This window comes from Aquarana catesbeiana, linkage group LG06, assembly GCF_042186555.1.
Source record: "Aquarana catesbeiana isolate 2022-GZ linkage group LG06, ASM4218655v1, whole genome shotgun sequence".
Lineage (NCBI taxonomy): Eukaryota > Metazoa > Chordata > Amphibia > Anura > Ranidae > Aquarana > Aquarana catesbeiana.
In genome coordinates, this window is record NC_133329.1 from 338,140,361 (window position 1) to 338,159,716 (window position 19,356).

A 19,356-nucleotide genomic window follows, 5' to 3' on the forward strand; every position below is an offset into this window, starting at 1 on the left:
GTCCAAGGGACTTGTGTACACACGCTCGTAAAATCCGACAACACACATTTGTTGGCGGAAAATTTGAAAACCTGCTAGCCAACATTTGTTGGAGGAAAGTCCGCCAACAAATGTCCGATGGAGCATACACATGGTTGAATTTTCCGCCAACAGCCTGACATCGAACATTTCCCGTCGGAAAGTCCGATTGTGTGTACGGGGCTTTAGAGTACCTGCTCAGCAATGCACCACAACAAATGTGCATTTTGGTGTTCGGCATTTGAAAAACAAACTTACATTTTTTTGGTGCACTAAGGTGTGCTGCCAGTCAATTCAACGTGAGCAACATACACTATAACACAATGAATTACCCAAACTGAATGGACCCTGAAACCCTGCCTCATACTGACAAGCAAAAACATGTGTTGTGGTTATACATATTTTTTTTTTATAAATATATATAACTGACATATTTTTATATAGATTTTTTTTGGGTTGTATGATTACAGTTGAATAATATCACATGTATTTATTATTAGCCCTGATGAAGGAGACACAGATTCCAGAAATGCTTTGGCGCACAAGGAATTTAAATAAGCATTCCAGATATATAAAAATTGCCATGGCATAGTACATTCCTTTGGACATGGGCACTGCTTCTCCTGACTTAGTGGAATGCTCCCATTCCTGGTATTCCCTTACTTCTCATTGGTCAGGAACCCACAAAGTAGTAAAGGAAGAAAAATACTTTTGTGAAGCCTGTCCCTCCAAAAACAGACTCTGTGTCAACAATGGCAGCTGCTATATTTCTAATTTGACCAGTGCTTTTATATGTTAATAATATTACTAAACTATGCTAATATTTTAAAAACATTATTTCTATGAGTAGTTTGCAATTATGTGTGCACATATACTTGCTATTCTTCCTTGATGTGCAAGAATCACGCTTTTTTGTTCTTTTTCGGCTTAAGCTATACTAAATAATAACTCTGGGAGGCTTATCCAATAATTCAATTTTCCCATAGCAGATATTACAGATACTAGAAGGACAACCTACAGATCTTTTTACAAAACATCAGCATAAAAACAGGGCACAGCAGGAACATAAAATGTAAATGTGTTACAATGTGTCCTCCCTAAAGACCCAGTATAATTCTTATTAAACCATGTTAATATAATAAATTGGGCATAATGTCTTTTACCTGGTAACCCTCGTTTGACAATTTGATGTTCTCCGCTTGTGTATCAATACTGATGGCGGCTTTCACTAGAATGTCCAGATAATTCATCTTTGAATATTCCTGGTAGCAGAAAGGAAAAGGATGATTAACTAAACTTACTCTATTCAAAAGTGGTAATAATGTATATGGGGTTGCAGTGTTACCTCTATGAAGGTGCCATTCCATAGTCTTGACCGCACTTTAATGAATGCATTGATGTCCAGACCGGCAAGGGGACATCTAATTGTAACACATTTTGCATGGTTTTTACAGTCCTACAATCAGAAAAGAGAGAAAAAGTGATATTAATCATTAGCAAGGTTAAAAACTACTCTTTTTATGCTAACATAACATGAAGGAAAAATGTAATTAAATAAATAAATAAAAATCAACTGAACACATTAGGTTCTTATTAATGGCACCAGTAAATATGATAGTTGATCTCATCATGATTTTTAATAGTAGAGGTATTCAAAATGATGCAGGAAAAATGCAAGCAGTGAAGGCGCTACAAGTCTTGGAATATTTGCGTCTTATTTACTAAACTGTGGCGGAAGGCAAATTAAGGCCAAGTGAGGTGAAGTGAACATGAGAATGATTAACTATAATGTAAAGACAGAATACAGAATACATTACCCTATGAATTTCATGAAAACATCCAATCAGAAGCATCAGAACTTGGAAAAAAGAATCTTAGTTTTTTCCCCATTATTGGATAAGCGCAGGTCCTTAAAAGAGCTAATTCATTTAATAAGGATGTAGGGTCCTAGTGCCCAACCTGCAGCAGTTTGGCACTTATTATGTGGCCCTTGGGGCCCTTGCAGACAGTGATCTGTTTTGGTGCTTACTTAAGCGAGTGAAAACAAAATATTCTTTAGAGTGGCTTTGAAAAGATAAAGTGGAAAAAAATCCCTAACTATAACTATTCTTAACCATCTTATGTCCGGACACTTTCACCCCCTTCCTGTCCAGGCCATTTTTCAGCTTTCAGCTGTCATATTGACAATTACTCACTTATAATTACAATTACTCAATCATGCAACACTGTACCCAAATTAAATTTGTACAATGTTTTGAGACAGATATAGCTTTCTTTTAGTGGTATTTAATCATCACTGTGTTCTTTCCTTTTTTGATATATAAACGCAAAAAGTCTGACATTTTTGGGGAAAAAAAACATGTTTTTCTTAGCTTCTGTTTTAAAATTTTGCAAATAAATACTCTTTCTTTATACATTTAGGTCAAAATAAACTGCTACATTTCTTTGTTTATAATAATGCAAATTAGTGTATATTATTTTGACTGTGTAAAAAGTATAGAATCTACAAACTATGGTATATACTGTATGTTTGAAAATTGATCAGTCCTGATGTACTGATGGCCTATCTCATTTCTTGAGGCCCTAAAATGTCAGGACAGTACAAATACCCCCCAAATGACCCCTTTTTGGAAAGTAGACAGTCTAAAGTATTTAGTAAAAGGTATTGTGAGTTTTTTAAAGTTGTAATTTTTTGTCACGTTTTTTTGAAAAATTAAGAAATGTAATAAAATGTGCTTTTTTTCACAAAGTTGTCATTTTAAAAAGTTATTTCTCACACATGTACTTACAATTACACCGCAAAACACACTCTGCTAAGCCTCCTGAGTATGGGGATACGAAATGTGTGAGACTTTTTACAACCTAGATACATAGAGGGGCCCAAAATCCAAGAAGCACCTTCAGGCCTTCCAGGGGAATAAATTACACATCTCATTTCCCGACTACCTATCACGGTTTTTGAGGCCCTGGAGCACCAGAACAATGGAAACACCCCATTTTGGAAAGCAAACACTCCAAGGTATTTTCTGAAAGCTATAGTGAGTCTTTTGAAAATGTCATTTTTTGCCACAAGTTTTTGGAAAATGTGGAAAGAAAATAAAAATAATTGTTTTACACAAAGTTGGCAATTTATTAAGATATTTCTCACACACAACATGGACATACTTAGAATTAGACCCAAAACACTTTATACTATTCCACCTGAGTATGATGATACCACATGTGTAAGGCTTTTTCAGTGTCTTCATTGATTATTTACCAGACATTTTATCTGGTGAATCACACAAATTAACCAATTGTGTCAAAACCAATGTACTGTAACAGTCGCCTCTATATGAATGATTAGGGAATATAGCTTAGTGTAGCATCACCTATAGCAGCCCCAATTCCTAGAAGCCAGGCAAGCCTAGCCTACTGGTACGTGGATGCCCCCAGGGGGTGCCATGTTCACTGGCCAAGAAGTACAGGAGCCTGAAGAAAGGAAGTATATAACTGGTGTGTTGGTGATCAGGAACACTTTAACCCCTATGGCGGTTATCAGGGACAATATGAATGGTGTGGCACTGGTCACGTACACTGGGACTGGTGTGGCAGTGATCAGGGATACTGACTGGTATGGCAGTGATCAGGGATACTGACTGGTGGGGTGGTGATCCGAGACAATATGATTGGTGTGGCAGTAATCAGGGATAATATGACTCGTGTGGCAGTGATCAAGGACAATGTGACTTGCATGGTGGTGATCAAGGACATTGTGAGTGGTGCGGTGGTGATTAGTGACACTGTGAGTGGGTGGCAGTGATTAGGGAAAATATGAGTGGTGTGGCGACGATCAGGGACACTGGGATTGGTGTGGTGGTGATCACAAACTCTAACTGGTGTGGTGGTGATCATGGACACTGTTACTAATGTGATGGTGATTATGAACACCGTAACTGGTGTGCCAGTGATCACGGACACTGTAACTGGTGTGAAGGAGATCACGGACACCGTAACTGGTGTGCCGGTGATCACGGACACCGTAACTGGTGTGCCGGTGATCACGGACATCATACCTGGTGTGCCGGTGATCACGGACACCATAATCAGTGTGCTGGTAATCACAGACACCGCAACTGGTGTGACGTTGATCAGGGACACTGTAACCAATGTGGCAGTGATTAGGGACACAATGAGTGGGTGGCGGGGATTAGGGACACTGACTAGTGACAGTGAGTTAAAAAGGAAAAAAGTATAGTTTTTCAAAAAACATTTTTACATTTTTTTACATACTGTCACTCTCACCACAGTGACACTGTACTACTCTTGGGGGGTAGGGTGATCAGGATTTTTTTTTTACACTGTGATTGCTTTTTGATGATGGCTGTAAAAGCAATAATTTCTCACTCTCTGCCGCCTGCATTTCTGCAGCCATTGAGAGATACCGTGATAGCTGTAATTGGTCACAGCTATCACATGGTACAGGGCTTCTGTGAATGGCCTTGTAACATGTGATGTCTGTGGATGATCACAGAGATACACAGTAGCAAACAATGATGCCAGGAAAATGTGTCTTGTTTACTACTGTCCATGTGATTGCTAAATGGCTACAGCAATCACGTGGTACCAGGGCTGCCCACAGTGGCCTGGTACAGTGATCAGTGTTCCGCTGTGTCCGGTGGACACAGTGGGCACAGGTCGTGCCGTTGCCCATAGGCTCCCCTGGCCCAGCCCTGCCGCAGCTGCTCACTGACACTGGGGAGCTGGAGCTGCAGGATCATGTAACCAGACCAGGGTGAATTAAAAATAGGTAAGTACACAGATCTTTTTTATACAGGAGGGTAGGTAGGAGGAAGGGGAGGGAACATTTTTAAGAACAGTTAGACTTTTCTTATTTTCTCACAATATCTGTTTTTTTTTTTTTTGTTATAACGGATCTTGCGAAGAGAAATGTTAAGTATTTTTCTTATGGAGCACAAATGTGAAAGCATTGCCTTTTTATAGGACAAGTCAATGCTTTCACAACCGAAATCAATTAAATGATTTGTACAGTAAAAGCAGTGGGAAAGTCTCATTAAATATTTCTACAATTTATGACTTGTGAACCATGTGCCCCAGTCTCCACCAACTTCTGTAAAATGTTTGCTGTTTTTGACCATCTCCAGTTGAGAGTCTTATACAGCTTACTGGAGCATTACATTCAATGAATATTATGTGCGGCCCTTTGGTGATGTAAGGGATCTGCACTTAAGCCCCCATAGTAAGTAGGTTGATCACCAGTGACATAAGTTCTATATACAGTATTCATAAATATATAACTTGAATAACAGGGTTGTGTTACTAAAGCTTTTCCTCAGAAAAATCTAGCATGATATGCACAATCCTGCCCCCATTAAGCTGGATATATCATGCCTATTGTGGGACATGCAGGTTGCTGGTTCAGACAAATACATTTTAATAACTTTAATAAGCGTAGACTGGGACACCTTACCAGTGTCATGTATTTCCTGTCAGAGAACAAGGAAAATGATTTCTTATCCTCTTTAGGCTGCCTTTCTCCGATCTCCCGCCTCTTTCGACCTTTTCCAGATTCCTGTCAGAAATGAAACATAGCATGAACCTCAATGACATGGCTGCCCCTTGCTATCATCACATTAGGGGTCTATGTATAGAAACATTTACTGTATGAATGTGTCAAACAAATCTTCACCTTCAGGCCCCTTTCACACGGTGCAGAATCTGCTTTGCTCAGCAGGGGGATCTGTCCGCTGATCCCCTTCTGAGCAGAGAAGAGTGGGCGGATGACATACCCGTGTCCTCTCTTAATATGCAGAGTCAACATGGACACAGCCCGCTCTACTCTTTGGGCATTTAGGTGTAAACGGACTGGCTGTCCATTTACACTCGACTGCCCTCCAATCCAATCCGCCTAAACAGGGGGGAACGGATCCCCCTACATATTTTTTATTTTTTTTGCAGACCAGATCGAATTGGAGGTAGGAGGGTATAAATGGACACAGAACCATTTACGCCCGCCTGTCCATAGGAAAACATGCACCATCCGATCAGGCACGCCTGCTGATCGGATCACCCGTGTGAAAGAGCCCTAAAAACTAGTACACACTATTTGTCTTTTCGTTCAACCCAGCGGGCTAAACAAAAAACAACTGAAGAGCTTGGGAGGAGATCCTATACTAACTGTCCAATTTTAGTACAGCTCCCCCCCCGCTGAGCTATTGTGTTCTGACAGGGGGGTCGGCAGATCTTTTTTGGTCATGCCCCTTTGACAGAAGCCGGACGTTCGGCTGGCTTCTGTCGGACCGTCTGTCGTACACACGGGTCGAATGTCAGCTGCTTTCTATTGAACTGTCCGATACCACCCAATATTCAGCCTGTGTGTATGGCCCTTTACTTTTTTCTCGTCAAATTTGTTTATTATTTTTTAAATATAACAAAGATTGACAAATTGAGTACATACAAGGATGGTGGTACAATATTCAAATAGCAATAAAGCTAAAGATATCGATTTATGAATAGGATGAGTAGGATGAGTAGATAATAATGTAAAAATGTAACGAGTAGAGCAACGAATAAATCAATTATTAACCAAAGTATTACATCGAAAGCATTAAAAAATTCCATCAGAAGGAAAAAGTAAGCTAGTGATTATTGGTTCATCTTGCAAGAGCAGCAATAAGGAGATCAATCAAATAGGTATATATTAAAAACAGAAAAGATAATGTGTTTATAAGTACCACACAATATTAAAAGAAAGGCAGAAAACAAAAAATAGGAGTAGATAGAGAGAAGAGGGTAGAAAATAGGGGAGAAGGGAATGAGGAGGGGGGTTTACAAGTGGTGATGCGGTCCCAAATGGATAGAAAGTATAGTCAAGGCAAATAAAGTAAAATTACCAAGGCAATAATAGTGTGATATCAAAGTCTGGAGGTAAACAATGCTTAACCGAAGGAAGTCAGAGTTTCTCAAATTTACCAATTCGATCTCTTTCGATTGCTCCAATTTTAGCATGAATAAGAGCTTTATTAGTTCTGTGTATGGTTTCAGCTAGAATTAAATATTGAGTTTTCCATGCCTTAGCAATGGTTTGCTTTGTGGCTGTTTGGAGCTGTAAAAGAAGGTGAAATTGATTCTGTGTGATCCCATCAGGTTTCAGGTTTAATAGGGCTGTAGCAGGATTGAGCTGTATAGGTGTATCAAAGATTTTGGAGGCTAAGTCAAAAACTGCCGTGCAGATTTTTTGGGCAATCCCACCAAATATAAAGTTGAGTGCCAGACTCTAAACAGTCATGAAAAACAAGCTCCAGAGTAATCAGAAGCAGCATATTTCGATATTCTAGCGGGGACCAAATACCAACGGGTTAGCGCCTTAAAGTTAGTTTTCACAGCAACAACATTAGAAGAAGCAGACTTAGTGGCGGACCATATGCCAGACAATTCAGTAGCATTAAATGAGCGATTAAGGTCTAGTTCCCTTTTGGAGACATATGAGGGGGACCAGTGTTAGTACTAGCTAAAATTTGCTTATAGAGAAACAAAACAAGTCCTCTAGCATGAGGGTCATAAATACATATGCGTTTAAAACACAACATCTGTGATAGTTGGGAGTTGGAATTGAGATAAGGTTTGAAAAAATTCAGTTCCGTCTGAGGAAGTCCAAATGTATCACACAAAGTAGGAAAAGAATGTATGGAGGAGGCAGATACCAAATTATATAAACGGGATAAATTAGCTGTATTCCATGCTTTGAAAGAATTAGGAGTAATCCAGGCAGGGTAAAAAGCGGGATTTTTAACAAAAGAAAGGAGTGGTAAATGAGGAGATTGAAGGCCAAGAGAAGTTTTGAATCTGTCCCAGATGGATAAAGAATGTTTTGTGATAGGATTGCCAATAAAAGTACAATCAGTTGGTCTTAACCATAACATGTTAGATAATAAAATAGGGTCAGAGTCAATAGACTCAATTGTTACCCATAAAGAAATTTCTTTGATTGCATGGTATTTTTGTAAATGTGCAAGGTGTGCAGCATGATAGTAAGCAGAAATATTTAGGAGACCTAAACCTCTGCAGCATTGTCGGAGACAGAGAGTGGATTTGGAGGTTCAAGGCTTCGTTTTAATCCAGAAAAAGGAGATAATTATGTGCTGTATAAGCCGTAAAAAATTAGATGGAACTGGGATGGGCAAGACTTGAAAAAGATATAAAAAAACTTGGGCAATATAGCCATCTTAATTACATTAATTTTGCCTATCCAGGATAGAGGGATAGAGGACCATTGCGATAATTCAGTAACCTGTTTTAGTAATGGAGGGAAGTTGGCTTATTATAAGTCTGTTATCTTAGGAGTGAGTTGTATTACTACGTATGGAAGTCTATGAGGTGTCCAAGAGAAGGGAAGTGAATTCTTAGCAAGCTAAAGGTCTGAAGGAGGCAAGGAAATGTTGAGTGCAGTTGATTTTTGATAGTTAGCTGTTAAACCTGAAATGTGTGCAAAACAGCTTCGGACAGAGAGGAGATTAGGTGCTGTGATATGGGGAGATGACATGATGTCATCTGCAAAAATACATACATTATGATGACATCCATCTAATTCAATACCATTTATGTTTGGATCAGATCTAATTAAATGGGCCAAGGGTTCAATGAGGAGTGCAAATAGGAGGGGGGAGAGAGGACATCCTTGACGGGTGCCTCTTCCAATAGGGAAAGCGTCTGATTTAAAACCAGCATATTTGATAAATGCATTCGGCTTGTCGTATAAGGATGAAATCCACTTCAAAAAAATACGGTCCAAACCCCCATTTTTGAAGAATATATTGTAAGTATGACCAAGAGACTGTCAAATGCATTTCTTATATTGAGCGATAAAAAACACGCAGGTAGACGTCTGGATTTAGCAACATGGGTGAGTAAAGAAGCTCTATGATTATTGTCACTTGCTTGGTGCGAGGGGATAAACCCATCTTGATCTCCATGAACAAGTTTGCCTATTACTTGATTCAAGAGAGTCGCAAGTATTTTAGCTAAAAGTTTAATGTCAATATTAAGAAGCGAAAAAGGACGTTAATTTGTCCTATTTCGTTTTCCTTGTAGCCGGTGCTGGCTGACATATGGAAGATTATGTGACCGGGCCGGCCTGAGATTAGGTAAGTATACATATCTATTTTACACAGGTTAGTTAGTATACAGTAGGTGTTAGAAGGGGGTAAGATTAGTTAATTTTACAGAATTCCACTATAGCCAATCTTCGGTGAAGATTCGCTGCATCTGTGCAAATAATTGACACATTTGCACAGCAAACATGTTATACATCGCTTTACAGTCTACAGACCCTTTAATGCCTCACAATGTTGGAAGTCACCTACCAGCAAATTAAGTTTGTTAATTTCCCCCTTAGGTTGACAAGACATAGGCTCCAAGCCTTGGGAGTCTATTTTTACAATGTAAAGCAGCCATTTTCCATTCATGATCTCTTTTGGCCAGTAAATGTCTAAAAATGCTGCACCAAGAGCTTTCAGGGGCCGTCCAAAATTAGTGATCTGCAATTAAAAAAGAAAGAAAACGTAAGAGTTGTACCACAGTCAATCCTGTGGATGCCCCCCCCCCCACACACACACACACACACACAGGCACCTAGTATAAAACATAATATCGGGAGAGTGCAGTGGTTTTCCCTTGCCCTTAAAGCCCATTCACCACAGAGCTGTGCACTGCAACATTTTCCTTGCTATGTGCTGTATTAAACAGTCCATTCAAAATTAATAGGCTGAATAGGCACTGCAATAATATGCAGGGCAGACTGCATTTTCCCGCAGCAAGACACACACGATATCGAACGTTGTCATAACGACTTCATCCTGGGATTGGCTGTACGGCGTATATGGGGAAGGTTTCTGTGGCGTACAGCCAATCCCAGAATGAAGTTGTAATGACGAAAAAACCTCGGGAAGTGGCTGTATGGCAACCAGGAGTGACACAATACGCAATACCGGAGGTGCGTTCCGGCGGAGTCGATTTCAGTTTGGGTGATACACTGCTTATCACACGTTGGACCCGCCATTGACCGCGCTATGCCAGTAAAGTACCGCTGCAGGAGATGTTACAATACATGCGTTGTTATACTGTGCATAATGTGAGTGCAATGTTTGAAGGTTTGGGTGATACACTGCCAGGGGCGTAACTACCACCATAGCGACCCATGCGGGCGCTATGGGGCCCACAGCCGAGTGGGGCCCAGTGAGGATAAGAGCACTGCCGGCACAGTCTCCCAGCCAGTGGAAGAGAGAGGAAAGGAAGAGGCGAGCTGTCCGTATCAGCAGAGAGCTGAATTGCCCGATGTAAGAGCTTTCATTAGAACTTCCAGTGTTCCCGGGGCTCACGTCACATAGCTCCACCTTTTGGCCCGGCGCCTTTGATAGACAGAACGCCGATCCAATGCGGCACATGTGACGTCATCAAAGGCGTTGGGCCATGAGGTGGGGCTATGTGACGATGAGCCCCGGAAAGACAGGAAATTCAAATGAAAACTATTACAGCGGGCAATCCCGCTCTCTGCTGATCCGGGTGGCTTACCTCTTCCTCTGCATAGGTGGGGCTGTATGGGGCACAGGCAGACCGGGCTGTATTGGGCACAGGTCACGCTGTATGGGGCACAGGTCACGCTGTATGGGGCACAGGTCACGCTGTATTGGGCACAGGTCACGCTGTATTGGGCACAGGTCACGCTGCATTGGGCACAGGTCACGCTGTATGTGGCACAGGTCACGCTGCATTGACACTAGGGCAGCTGTGGGGGGGGGGGGGGCGCTGTTTGCAGGGGGGCCCCATACAACATTTTGCTATGGGGCCCTGCTATTTCTAGTTACGCCCCTGTACACTGCTTATGACACGCTGGGTCTGCCGTGACCGCGATATGCCAGTATAGTGCCGGTGCATGAGATGTTACAAAACATGCGTTGTTATACTGTGCATAATGTGAGTGCAATGCTTAAAGGTTTTTCATTTGTTTCTAATACATTTTTGGTCACACGTTACTGCACTATTGGAGTATTTTTGTTTTTTGCAAATATGGATTGCCTGTGAGATTACCACTGAAGATCAGAGATCAATGTGAATATCCTTTAACCCTTAATGGGTTGAAGCCTTATTTGCCAAGCATGAGAGTGGGAGGCAAATATCTCTGGTGAGTTGACACCTATAAGGGAGCGGTGTCACAACCTTCACGTGGTGTGATGGAAAAGCCTTTAAGCAGGATTATCCTTTCACGATTAACCTCATTAAACATTTTATGTTTGATATAATTGAGGACTTTATGTACTTTTTGAAACTTCATTCACTTAGTGACTGGGTGATGTTTATGTCTATGCTAATTTCTATTAGCACCACTATTTACTGTGTTCATCTTCATATGTTTATCACGGTAGATGTGTTATTATTTAATAATTGAACTGAGAATGATGGAATGGAGAGGTTAAACTGAAGAATATTTTATTAAAAAAAAAAAGCAGGTGGTTGTTTTAACTGACATGGTCTGCAGATTGAAGTTCATTCCTTTGATCTGCAAATGAATGAACAGAATACATACAAAAGTAACAATGTTACTTTGCATCTTTCTTTGTGTGTGAGCGGTGCTGTTGGCAAACACTGAATAAGGCTGGATTCACATCTATGCAGTTTTAGTGCTTTTTGCATTTTGCAGATTTGCACTACAGAACATGTTCCATAGGAAACCATGTTAAATAGACTGTAGTGCAAATCTGCAAAATGCAAAAAGCACTAAAAATGCATAGGTGTGAATCCAGCCTTATGCCATTGGAAACCATATAACCTACTATCCATGTGTTTCTGAAGCAGGAAAAAAACGTATGCATTTTTAGTGCTTTTTTGCTTTGCGCGGATTTGCACTACAGTCCATTTAACATGGTTTCCTATGGAACACGTTCTGTAGTGCAAAGCTACAAAATGCAAAAAGCACTAAAAATGCATAGGTGTGAATCAGGACTAAGGCCTGGTTCACACCACATGCAGTCCAGTACGTTTTTTTCCTGCTTCAGAAACACATGGATAATAGGTTATATGGTTTCCAATGGCATAATTCACACCAGTGCATTCCAGTTCCAGAAAAAAAGTAGAACTTGCTGCATTTTTTCTGCACTGAACTGTAGTGGAATGCTGTAAAATGCATCAAAAATGCACTGAAACACAAATAAAGGCACACAAAATGCACCGGACCACACATGTCCCCATTTAAGACGAAGAAAAAAGAGGGGGAAAAAAAACGCACACGGAGAAATGCATCTGGACTGCGTTCCTATGGTGTAAACTGGCCCTAGAGCTTTCTAAATAACTGACCCAAGAACATGTGCTCTAATCGGGCACTGTGGTTTTTGCTTCTCCCATGCTTTGTTAGAAAGGATTTAAATCAAGGACAGCCAGGCAACTGGCATTTTAGAAATATGTCAGCAATGGCAGTCCTAATATCTGTTTCAGGACAGGTTCCCTTGGGGATTTCTCTATCTGTCCTCTGCTCAAGTAAATTCACAGTGAACTGAAGAAATGATTGTATGTGGCATTACATATTTTGATCAGCAGAGGGCGCTCCAGAATAATAAATAAAACAAGGCATTCGTTCACATAAACAAATCACAATACTCACTCTGAAATCAAAGTTCACCAAACTTCCAATATCGTCCTCTGTTTTCATGCCACTTTCTCCAACCACACTTCCTCCAAAGTACACCTGAGAGGGATCGGCAACCCTTATGAAAGAAAGAAAACCTATTAGAGTGAGTAAGGTACTTTGACAGTTACATACAATAGTCCGGTTGAAGAAAGACCATCAAGTCCATCAAGTTCATTTGGTTTTGATTTGAAATCAGCGGCTTGATTTATTTTTCTGGAAGGTTCATTGCCTTTGGAACAGACTGCTTGCAAAACTAAATTTACATTTATTTGCAATTGTAAGAGAAGGAACAGAGTTTTGCTAAACTTTACTTGTAAGATAACTTACCCTGATACTGACAGCAGAAGCTCAACAACCACCCGGGCTTTAGCAACTACGGGGCCCAGGTCAGGCTGAGAGCTTGTCCTGCAAAAGCAAAAAGAAAAAGTTCTTACAAATGTAAGGAATTGTTAAATACTTATTTTTCAAATTGCGCGCCACATTGTCCAATACCGCAGCTGGGAACGGACAGCTGCTGGAGCGATAACCCAATCACCCAATCACCAAAACCTTTAGTATATCAGTAAAGAAAAAACACATACGTTTCCAACTTGAGTGGAATCTGAAGTTCCTTGGTGTCAACTGTTATTTCATTTGTACTCATAACAAGATAAAATGTTACCTGGAAGAAAGCAGAGACATATTTTTAATTAGCAGCTTGTTTTTATGCGGCAATAGTTCACTTTGAAATTACATTTTTTTACCTTTTTCTTACTCTTAAAGTTGTTGTACACCTTTGACATGAAAAATGAACAAAGCATATCCCTCCATATTGTGTACTTGTCTCCATCCAAAGCACTGAGTGTGTTTTCTGTCTGCAGTCTGGTTTCTCCATAAGGTCCCTTTCACACGTGCGGACCGTTCAGATCCGCCTGTCAGTTTTATCAGGCAGACCTGAACGGTTGGTCCATACATCTCTATGGAGCGACGTGAGTCAGCAGGGACATGTCCTCTGACATCCGATCCGCCCCGATCCACTCCGCTAAATCCAGGCGGATGGAAACCCTATTTTCCATCCACCTGGTGGATCGGATAAAAATGGACAGGCGGTCCGTTTCCCCATATAGAACGGAGATCTGACAGGTCTGTTTCTGCACAGTGTGCAGAGACGGACTTGTCATCCTCCGGCTCAGCGAGGTTTTGCGTTTTTCTTTTTTATAGTGTTTTTTTTATACTGTATACAGTGTAAAAAAAAGAAAGAAAAAAAACGCAAAACGTGGCAAAAACGCGGTAAAACGCGGTACTTGCGTTTTGGATGCGGGTCCATTGAATTCTATTACATGCAAAATGCTGCATTTTGCATGAAAAAAAGTCCCCGACCCTTTCCAAAAACGCAGAGGTACAAAAATGCATTGATGTGAACATAGGAACCCATGTTAAAAAATTCCCATGCATTTCTGCAAAATGCAAAATACATCAAAAAACGCATTAGTTTGAATAGAGCCTTAGCCCCCAGTCACATCCGTACGACTTCCGATACGACATACGATTTACAAATCATACCTGAAGTAGCATCTAATGTATTTCTATGGCAGTGTCTTAATACGATTTTACGTAGTGTGATGTGATTTGAGAAGTAGTTCATGCAGTACTTTTTCAGGACTTCCGCACAATTTCACTGCCATAGACTATAATCTAAATTGTGCTGCAAACTGTGCCTGTGTCCTTATCAGCACTACTTGAGCCTGAAAGAAGTTTAAATATTAGCCCTTTGCTAGTTAAACTTTTGTTGATAACATCTCTGTTCCTCCATGTGACATGGACAGCCCCTCTCACTGAAGTCGTATCAAATTGTTACAAATCCCACAGAAGTAGTGCTGAAGTAGTGGTTGAAGTTGGGCTTTAAATTGCACTACTTTAAATTGTACCCGGTGTTACCGCAGCCTTAGGGATTGAGAAGTATCAGGGAGGCAAGGAGAGCTCCAGCACCCAGTCTGTGATTGACAGCCTCGGGTGTGCATGTTTCCCTATGATTGTGTAGAGGGGGTGGTGTCCCTTCCCTCCACTCAGGTCTCCTAAAGCCGCGTACACCCGAACGGAATGTCAGACAGAAAAAGTCAGACAGCTTTTCATCATATATTCCGATCGTGTGTGTGCCTCATCGGACTTTTCTTTTTCGAAAATTCTGATGGACCTAGAAATAGAACATGTTCTAAATATTTCCAATGGAACCAATTCCTATCGGGAAAACCAATCGTCTGTATGCTGTTCTGACGGACCAAAAACAACGCATGCTCTGAAGCAAGTACGAGACGGAAGCTATTGGCTACTGGCTATTGAACATCCTCTATCTTGTCCCGTCGTACGTGCTGTACGTCACCGCTTTCTGGACGGTCGGACTTTGGGTTGACCATGTGTAGGCAAGACTGCTTGAATGGAATTCCGTCGGAGTAACCTTCGAAGCTTATTCTGACGGAAAAAACGGTCGTGTGTACGTGCCAATAGTCTAGTGACTTTATTGGGTTTATGTAAGAGTTTACAACCACCTTAAAGGGTACGTTCACCTGTATTACACCTAAAACTGATTTTTAGCTAGCCTGGTGGGATGAGTCAACTGGCTTCTTGGTAGATAACCTGGATACTACAACAACAAGATCTCCATGCCATAATTCCCATCTCCATTCCTGTTAACCTGGAACTTTTAAATAATGCCCAATTTTGTGTGTTCCAGCTCTTCCTGTTTCTTTCTCTATGATATAAAATTTTAAAAAAATACAAAGAAGAGAGTGGGTTCTCCTAATAATGTCCAAAGCTGGTGTGCAGTCCCAGGAACTTACCAACTCCCTAACAAATAGAGAGATGGTGTAACCTATCAAACATCTTCCAAATTTCTGGAATATTAGATTTGGGTGGACAAGAAGGCAATATTTTCTTCAGGCCGGGTTCACGCTAGCTGCGTCGCAGCAAGGGGTCCGGTACATCCCTGTTCTCTGTTTCAGGTGTGAATCGGGTCCAAATTTTTGCCTGAATTCACACCTGAAACGGAGCCAAAGACACACTTTTCCAATGCAGACCACGGTCACCCCGGAGGTGTGTGAATCGCCTCCTTTGAGAGCCATCACACTCTCCTGTCATGCGAATTGGATGCGGTTAAACCAAGTGTGAACCCAGCCTGAACAAACTGAAGTTAGAAGCTGATTGGCTACCATACACAGCTGCGCCAGATATTTCACTTTCCACTTTTAGTAAATCAAACCCAAAGTGTATGGATTGACAGACTTTTAACTGCAGGATTGACATACTAGGGGATATTTACCAAAACTGGCGAGTGCAAAATGTGGTGCAGCTCTGCACAGGAACCAATCAGCTTCCAGGTTTTATTGTCAAAGCTTAATTGAACAAGCTGACGTTAGAAGCTGATTGGCTACCATGCACCGCTGCAATAGATTCTGAGTGGTCCAGTTTTAGTAAATCTCTACCACTATGTCCCTTGCAATAAAGAATTATGAATTCTTACCTGAATGTTTGCTATCTTCCTGACAATGTACAGTGAGTACATAAGCAACTCAGTGTACAGTTTCAGCATATGCAGGGATGAATGAACTCCTGTATATATGCGGGAGCTACGTCATTTACGTCATCTACGTCATCTGGGCACAACCTAATCTAAATGCCCAAAGATCCCAAACCCTACAGAAGATCGGGCAAACATGTCATCAGTGAGGGAGCCCATGGACATCATAATGCTGGAGGGGAGGTGAGTATAGTTCCGCTTTAAGAGAAACATTGAGGCTGCCATTACTGACCTCCCATTCAGAAAAAAACGAGTTGCCTGACTTTCTCGACTTCGTTTTACTTTTGCTTGCTCAGAAAGTACAGAACTCCACATTTATATCCTTTGTGGTTATTGAGGAATATATTTTAATGAAAGTTTTGCTCCCTGAGTTCAACTTTAAAGCGGTAACCCAAAAATGTAATATATTGCAGCTAACCAATCATTGGATGCAGTGGCTGCATTTGTTTTCATGTTTTAGTCTTTTCTCCCTCTGTGTTTTCACCAGGTGATCTGACCAGTCACACACCTCCTGTATTACAGTGCACAGAGACACCTTTGGAGAGCAGCATTGTCAGCTAGGGGAAGGGGAGTGTTACTGGTGCACTAGCAGATACACTAACAACTTAAAGCCAAACTTCAGCTAATACTTCTAAAGCAGTTAAAGCAACTGTTTTTTTTTCTTTTGTGATAAAGGTTTTACATAAATAAATAAAATCTGATCAGCTCTGAGGAAGGCGGTTTGTCCCCCGAAACGCGTAAGCCTCCCAACCATTAAAGTGGAAGATATCTCTCACGGCTGGAGTTGACGTTCAATATGAGGAAAGAAAAGGATCCTGGACGGATCCTGGACGGCCACACACCATAGAAGGCATCTTTATTGATATGAAGAAGTAAAATCCAAATGCAGGCACTTCATGTAAAGGGAAAAACAGGAAAAATAGCTAACGCATTTCACACCCTGTTGTGGTGCTTATTCATAGCTAACGTCCAATATACCTGTTTTATATTCTTGTTTGTGAGTATGATATTTTTTTTGACATTCAATAAATGGTTATGGTGGTAATACGCTAAGCGTTTGCGCCCTTCTGTGTGTGCTTTTTGCATTGTAAGCACTTCTGTCAGTAGCAAATAGTTTGTCTCAGCCCTCTAACTGCTACATTTGCATAACAATTTGTTACTGGCTTACTGGCTAGATCACCAGGTGAAAATAAAAGAAATAAGTCCTCAAAATAAAAATGAATGCAGGCACCACATCTAAGAATTGGTAAGCTGCAATATAGTAATTGGGTGCTTTTGGGTTTAATACCGCTTTAAGCTTAAACATCTTAGAAATGTTATTGCTATATACATTAAGTTTTTACATATATATTTTATAAATAAAAGTAAAAAATAGTAAACAAATAATAGTAAAACTAATAAGCGCAATATTACAATAATTATAACTGCAATAATAATACAAGTGCATGACGAAAAAAACAAAAATGATCACATACGTTGGCGTTTCTTTTGAAAGGGTTTGCAAGGTCGCACTCCACTGTTGTTCTGTTTACACTCGGTACGCACAAAACCTGTTTTTCCTGTATTGTAATAAATGTAAAGAATAGTATTAAAGATCTTTGACCGCAGAACAGAAAAAAGGACAAGGTCACAGGAGAGCTTTTCATGTTGATTTTACAGTTGAACCTCACAGCATGCAAATTCCCAAATGAGCTTACAATCGCAGTTAACTCTGGAGGGACGCTCATGGGAAAAACTCTGATCCCATCAGACATGGGAGGAGATCACAAGCGTGAAAGTTCTCATATAAAACTAGAAAAAAGAAAAAACTGCGCTAGAAATCAGTAAGTGAAGCTGCGGCTATAAGTGGGGCACACCAATAACAAAATAAAAATGAAAAAAGCCACGCATTAAAGACATAATACAAAAAATTAGTTGGAAAAAAGGACTTATTAAAAATGAATATGTTCCTTGTGAATGAATGTCCAACAAGATATTCAGGAATTATCAATGAAAGCATTAACATCTACATCGATATTTAGTCCATAGGGCGTATAAGTTTGAATCCTATGGATCCAGGACATCTCCAATTTGGAAATTTCACGCACCATGGAACTCCCACGCCAATGGGGTTTGCATCTATCAATCCCTAAAAAAAGGGTATTGGAGGGATCCTATCTATTTAAATAGGAGAAGTGTTCACAGGCCTGTGAGTTATTAAATACTCTTTATGGAGTTACCATAGTCCTTTCCCTTCTCCTAGAGAATGTATATTGGTTGTGCCACATCCAAGATGGCGCTTTGAGATTCTCGTAGCGGGACTCAAAGCGAGGCTTGGTGCATGTATATAAAGTGGTGGTTCAGCACGCTGCCCGTTCCCCATTGAAAACGTCACCCTATGACGAAACGCGTCTGGGAGGTACGTGCTGACGTCACCACGTCGCCCCATTGAGGACGGGAGTTTGTTTGAATGCCGGCCGGCAGTGTTTTTTATGCTTCGTCTAAGTGTTATTTCTTTTAAAATAAATTAGTTTGAAACGGTATCACACTATTGCCACTATTCTTTATAATATGTTTACTGCGGAGCCTGAGATATGGAGGTTATGATGGATCCACGCCGCCTCATGCCAGGAAGCCGTTTCTGTGGTTGTGTCAGTCTGCTTATATAGAGTTTGCTATCTGGTAAGCAGGATTTTTATGTGGTTTGCTGCACTTTGGATATCCCTTTCCATTTATCATCCGGTGGATAGTTATATGCTCATTTGTTTTAACATCTGGTAAGCGGCTTTTTTGTAAGGTTTATGCACTAGTTCTCCAAAAGGAGATTATTCACTTTATTGCATGGATTGCATGTCACTCACGTAACGACCCTATTTGTGCCTATAGGCACTGGGTGGTCTTATGATTTTTCATGATTTTATCACTGGTGGAGTGTCACATTTTTTCTTCTCTTCTGGTACTCAAACTCAAGCGTTTTTTGGTTGTTGGACATTCATTAACAAGGAATATATTCATTTTTAATAAGTCCTTTTTTCCAACTAATTTCTCATATAAAACTGGCTATGGTCACACTTCAAGTATATGTATGGGCAAAAACTTCACTGCAATATATGTACTTTACACCAAG

General features: G+C 40.6%; 1 protein-coding gene across 2 annotated transcripts in view; it reads right to left on the reverse strand.

The window, feature by feature from the left end:
- ITGA6 (integrin subunit alpha 6) overlaps positions 1-19,356 on the reverse strand; it is a 127,087-nt gene that overhangs the window by 17,555 nt on the left and 90,176 nt on the right. For both annotated transcript variants that reach the window (XM_073633888.1, XM_073633889.1), the window contains exons 16-23: positions 17,726-17,809; positions 13,279-13,358; positions 13,025-13,102; positions 12,671-12,773; positions 9,381-9,554; positions 5,489-5,590; positions 1,364-1,474; positions 1,182-1,280 (exon numbers count right to left, since the gene is read on the reverse strand). In XM_073633888.1, coding sequence (XP_073489989.1) covers positions 1,182-1,280; positions 1,364-1,474; positions 5,489-5,590; positions 9,381-9,554; positions 12,671-12,773; positions 13,025-13,102; positions 13,279-13,358; positions 17,726-17,809 — 831 coding nt within the window. The remainder of the gene's footprint in view (positions 1-1,181; positions 1,281-1,363; positions 1,475-5,488; positions 5,591-9,380; positions 9,555-12,670; positions 12,774-13,024; positions 13,103-13,278; positions 13,359-17,725; positions 17,810-19,356) is intronic.